Below are 5,452 nucleotides of genomic sequence, written 5' to 3'. Positions count from 1 at the left end.
CGAAAATCTAATTTTACGGTTATTTCGCCATAAATTACCACTTAACCTGTATTGATGTGTTTTGTAGCGTACATGTTATAAATTACAATTAATCTGACTTTCTCCCCACATTCTGAATTTGTCATTCAATTCTGTCATTAAATTTTGGTCCAAATAAAAATAACGCTTGTTGCGGCTAGCACAAAAAATAAAAAATTAAATCCAGACGGCTAGTGAAGTCGCGGACACTTCTTCCAACAAGAAAAAAATGGACGTAATATGTTCACAGTGTACCTGTTTGTGTAATACAGGCCTACTTTATAGCACCTTTAAAATACCCAGTTCAGCAAGGATAATTATTTTAGAGATCAATTGATATTTGTTATGAATAGGCGTAGTGTATTGTTAGCACATTGTTTAAATTAAAAAGCATATTTTAAAATCTTAATACCAAAGTATGACACTATAAAACATTCATAACTGCATTTTTTTCGATAAAAGCAGTAGAAAACTGATATTACTGTTTGAGAGTGTGCAGCTTGTTCGCGAATTACTGAGTAGGAAGTTTAGGTGGGACATCGCTTCGCAATGATGGTCGGTTTTTTTGCACCGAGAGCCAATCAGAAGGACAAGGACACGTGTGTGTGGCAGGACCAGGAGCGCCTGCAGCTCAGCCGCACCGTTACTGCGCCGAGGCAGGGCGACAGCGACAAGGTCTGATCAGCGACAAACACATTTCAACACAATCCAAAGATCTTATCAAAGGGGCAACCATGAGCCGTCAGTGCCATGATGGCGACTCAAAGAGAAATGAGTGCAGCGCTAAATCGCCAACTTGGCTCTCCTCATACTGTATAGACAGTATCCTGGGCCGTACGAGTCCCTGTGGAGCAGGATTAAAAGGGTCAAAAAATATCCGCACGCCGCCTGGCGCAACTGAACAAGACGGGAGCGCAGAAGGTAGGAAAACAGACCCGCACAAAACTCTAATGTTTACGTCTTACACGTAATTTCTTCGAATATGTTAATTTCACAGACAGACTTGGTACTGGGCACTGAGCAATACTACCCTATGGAAAAGCCTCAATGCCGCTCACGTTACACATCAGCCTGGAGGTTTTAAATATAGTTTTTATTATCGGTTTGGTTGTTCTCGTGTTTTACTGTTACAGTAATTACGTAGGGAGCGGTAAATAAAATCAAACAAGTCAACAAAATAATTAAAAGGAAAAGAAAGCTAATAAATGATATAAGTGAACAATTAAGTGCTTTCGATACTTAAACTAATCGACCTTATTTGTATATCTGCACGGTAGTAAAATACTGCCTACCAGTTTAAAGTCCATTAATGTAATACATTAATTTCTATAAAATATCATGTCACTAAAACGTTTACAAGCAGTTCAATATGCTGTTAACGAGGGCACTAAATTTATTCTTAATGCTGACGGTTTTACTTGCAAATACTGGATTAAATATAACGTGTGGTTTATGTTGTATGCGTATTTGCAATGTCTATATGAATATTTGACTTCAGCCATTTGAGTAGGTTTCATGTGAGACATAGAACTACATAATGCGATATATAGCCTATACTGTATTTGCATTTACTCCGCTATAATGTTAGAATATTTTATATATTTTTTTATTTTAAATAGCTACAGGCCTACATAAAAATATTTCCGCTAGATGACACGGACAGTAAAATTTAACGATGACAGGTACATCTCCTTGTCATATTTCTAAAAGCTCTTGATAGAGATTAACCTTTGAATTCCTTTGACTCTTTATTTGCAGTCTCCGCCAAAGATAGCTCATCTTCAATGCCGGAGGTGCACCTGCCGCCCAAGCTACGCCGGTTCTTTGACCGGGAAGGGAAATACTTGGACTCTGGCAGAAAATCTCAGGGAAACGGGGATTTAGGGAAAACAGAGAAAATGCACAATCTTAGAATTATACAGGCACCGCCCGTTAACATCAGTCGTACCAAGTCCTACAGGGAGAACCAGTCGCTGAAGCAGCTGGAAGGAGCCAAGAGCCCCAAGAGCGGGGCCGAGGCGCTGACAGAACCGGGGACGCTCAAATTCGAGGAAGATGCGGTACAGGAGGAGCCATCCATGGAGTCGCTTTCTGGAGATATATCTCCGAAAGAAGCAGAGGGCACCAACAACGATGGGGATGTTAAAGATGGAGAGGACAGTATGTGCTTGTCGGCGGGCAGTGACACAGAGGAGGGCATGCTCAAACGCAAGCAGCGGAGATACAGGACGACATTTACCACTTACCAATTAGAAGAGCTGGAGAGGGCCTTCCAGAAGACGCACTACCCTGACGTGTTCACCAGGTAATGCACCTCCGGCAATTACATTTGCTAAAAATAGGAGATATTCACCTGTGGCATGCAGGTCGGTCCGCTTTCGTGCCACTTTTTTGGGGCAGGAAGGCAGAGTAAAGGCAGCCGAGGTATTTCACCGGACGACGTCACGGCGGTCACCTGGAATGGGTGCAGTGTAAAAAGTTCAGCGTTTACTTCACTACCCACCGCACTCGCTCGCTCGCTCAAGCGTCCAGTTTCATCCTCATCGATTAAAACAAGTTAGACAACCGTCCTAATATTTGAACAGACCTTTCCATTAGTTACAGATTATATTTATGTTTAAAACTTTGTCACATTTAATATCTCAGTAATACTACTAACTTTTTAATAACACATAGGCCTATTTATATATTTTTCATTTTAGATTTTAGAAAATGTAAATATTTGACCGCGCTTTACATTTATTAAAATATGAGAATGCAAAATGAATTCTTGTAGAATAAAAAATAAACATATTTAGATTATTTTAGAACGGTTTCCATTTATATTTTAAAATGTTCATTTTGGGACATCCTTTACTTCCTTTAATATTGATCTTGTGCTTAAAAGATAATATTCGTACGTATATTCGTACGTGAAATGGCGAATCCTTTTGTAATAATAATAATAATAATAATAATAATAATAATAATAATAATAATAATAACGCAACGAATCCTTTAATTTTTGTTGATGGATACAATTTGTTGCACTTTGTTTTTTTTATAGACTGTAGAATACCCTATGTTTAATAAATATTACATTGGAAAAGGGAGAGAATCGGTCATAAGTCTATAAATCAAATATAGCGAAATTGTTTTTAAGATGACAATTTTGTGCTTTTTCCGCACGCCATGTTTGATTGTATGCAGCGCCGTCGAACTATCTTTAATTCGCGCCTTAAAACTATAGGTGTACAGAATCAGTTAACAAAATCAAATAAATTTATTTCACGCAGATAGTAACAAAGCCATTTTTTTGTTCAGATTACTGAAACGCAATGTTAATATTATGCTTGAAATCAAATACAGCGGTTAAATTCTTTACTTTGGCAGGGAGGAGCTTGCAGTGCGGCTAGACCTGACAGAGGCGCGAGTACAAGTAGGTACATCGTCTAACATTATTATTACTATTATTATTATTATTATTATTGTTGTTGTTGTTGTTTTTGGTTGTCAGTAATATTAGTAGTTAGTGCTACAAAATTACAATATTTTTTTATTTACTATATGATTTGTTACTTTATTATTTTGTTAATAATTCTCAGCTGCAGCCTTGTCTTTCTTTATTATGAAATGGCCAAAAGAGAAGATGCAGTCTGGCTTTTAGTCCAACAGGAAGTATGAATTGGAGTAGATTGTTGCTTGATTTCCCATTGTCTGACTGTAGGGAGCAGCGCTGCTATGAGGCCTTGAGTGCCCCCCCCCCCCAATCCTACCGAGACACTAGGCACTAGCTAATGAGCCAGACCGATGTCCTCCGCGTGAATGTACATTAGTAGGTGCCTTGTGCACAGAGCCGCTCTCCCTTGCTGGGGCTGTGCAAGGCCACTGCAGCACTCATACCTGCACCGTGTGGCCGACAGGTGTGGTTCCAGAACCGCCGGGCCAAATGGAGGAAGCGGGAGAAGGCGGGGGTCCATGCGGCACCCCAGGGGCTCTCCTTTCCGGGACACCTGCTTTCATCCCACCCCCTGGGCCCCTACTTGGAAGGGGGACCTTGTGCTGCTCACGTTCCCCAGGCCCAGGACTCCCCCTGGAGCACCGGCACCTTCCGGGGGCTGACTCTTCCTCCCAGTGGCTCGGGGCCCCGGTTCGGCTTGGGTGCCTTGCTGGGTGCCGCTGTCTTCCGGCACCCGGCCCTCATGAGTCCGGCCTTTGGCAGGTAAGCAGTCCTGCCTTTCGCATTGTGCTGCTGATGATGAAATGGTCAGCTTTCACTAGCTCCTCCCCCAGGCTCTTCTCCATGGCATCCCTGACTGCCCCTCCCTCGTCGGCTGCACTGCTTCACCCCCCCACCACCTCTGTGGATGCCATGGTTCCGGCAGCTACTCTGCCGGACTCCCCGTCGCCCTCTATGGCGGCTGACCGCCGTGCCTCCAGCATCGCGGCCCTGCGGCTCAGAGCCAAGGAGCACTCGGCTCAGCTTACCCAGCTGAACGTCCTGCCCCCCGGGGGGGCGGGAAAGGAGGTGTGTTAAGCTCCGCCCCCCATGTGCTCACCCCGCCCACACACGCATGACCAAAGTGAAGAGGGCTGGCCTTACAGCTCACCTGCAGCTCCCAGAATGCCCTTGTGTTTTCCGCCAGCGATGAGCACATGCCCGTGCTGGTGGGGTCCTCCAGGCTCTGTAACAGTGGCCTTTTGCTGTCCCCAAGATCTCTGTGCCAAAGGGGACAGGGTGACCAGCGAGCTGAGAGCTCCAGCAGCTGTGACAGGCTGGGACAAACAGACTCCTCAGTGTGACGGACTGGGAAGCACCGATGCACATACAGCATTAGTCGCCTGTACAAAGCAGAGGACGCCACCCTCTGCATTCTCACTGTGGATTCATTCCTGCCTCGACTGATATTTAATTTTAAAATGAGAGCTATAACTGAGAGCTTTGTATATTTTACAGTGTTTTAAAAGGCCGTATTCATGCATTTGTGTTATTGTAAAGGTTTTATCCAAGACTTCCATTAAATATTAGTTTAACTCATAAAAATATTATGACCCTTCATCATTTAAGGTCTGTCAGTGGAGTTTTTGAACTTTCAACCAGAAATATGTACTGGAAATGCATTTGTTTATTTTTTATGGTATTGGGAGAAGCAAAATGAGCTAAAGAAAAGCAATAAATTAATGTGTTGTACAGATATTTTCTACAGTAACAGAAGAAATACACATCCTCGGTTTTCTCTGAGGTTGAAACATTGACCTGCGGCCACAGAATGTCATAAAGTAAAGATTGGCTTCCTGTTTTGTCTTGGGAGACATTCCAAATTTAATTAAATAATTAGAAACAAACGTTTATTTTTTCATCCATCCATTTTCTATGCCCGTTGTCCTATTCAAGGTCACAGGGGTCCAGAACCTATGGGCACAAGACAATTAACAACCCAGGACACCAACCCTC

At 42.8% G+C, this 5,452-nt stretch overlaps 1 protein-coding gene across 1 annotated transcript; it reads left to right on the top strand.

The window, feature by feature from the left end:
* The first annotated feature begins 382 nt into the window (after positions 1-382).
* Positions 383-5,143, top strand: LOC111857282 (aristaless-related homeobox protein-like). Its single transcript, XM_023837960.2, has 5 exons — positions 383-939; positions 1,777-2,323; positions 3,391-3,436; positions 3,921-4,219; positions 4,291-5,143. Exons 1-5 carry the CDS (start codon positions 753-755, stop codon positions 4,532-4,534), a joined length of 1,323 nt encoding a protein of 440 aa, XP_023693728.1. The 5' UTR covers positions 383-752; the 3' UTR covers positions 4,535-5,143.
* The last annotated feature ends 309 nt before the right edge of the window (positions 5,144-5,452 follow it).

This window comes from Paramormyrops kingsleyae, chromosome 24, assembly GCF_048594095.1.
Source record: "Paramormyrops kingsleyae isolate MSU_618 chromosome 24, PKINGS_0.4, whole genome shotgun sequence".
NCBI lineage: Eukaryota > Metazoa > Chordata > Actinopteri > Osteoglossiformes > Mormyridae > Paramormyrops > Paramormyrops kingsleyae.
This window is presented reverse-complemented; position numbering and strand designations above follow the sequence as displayed.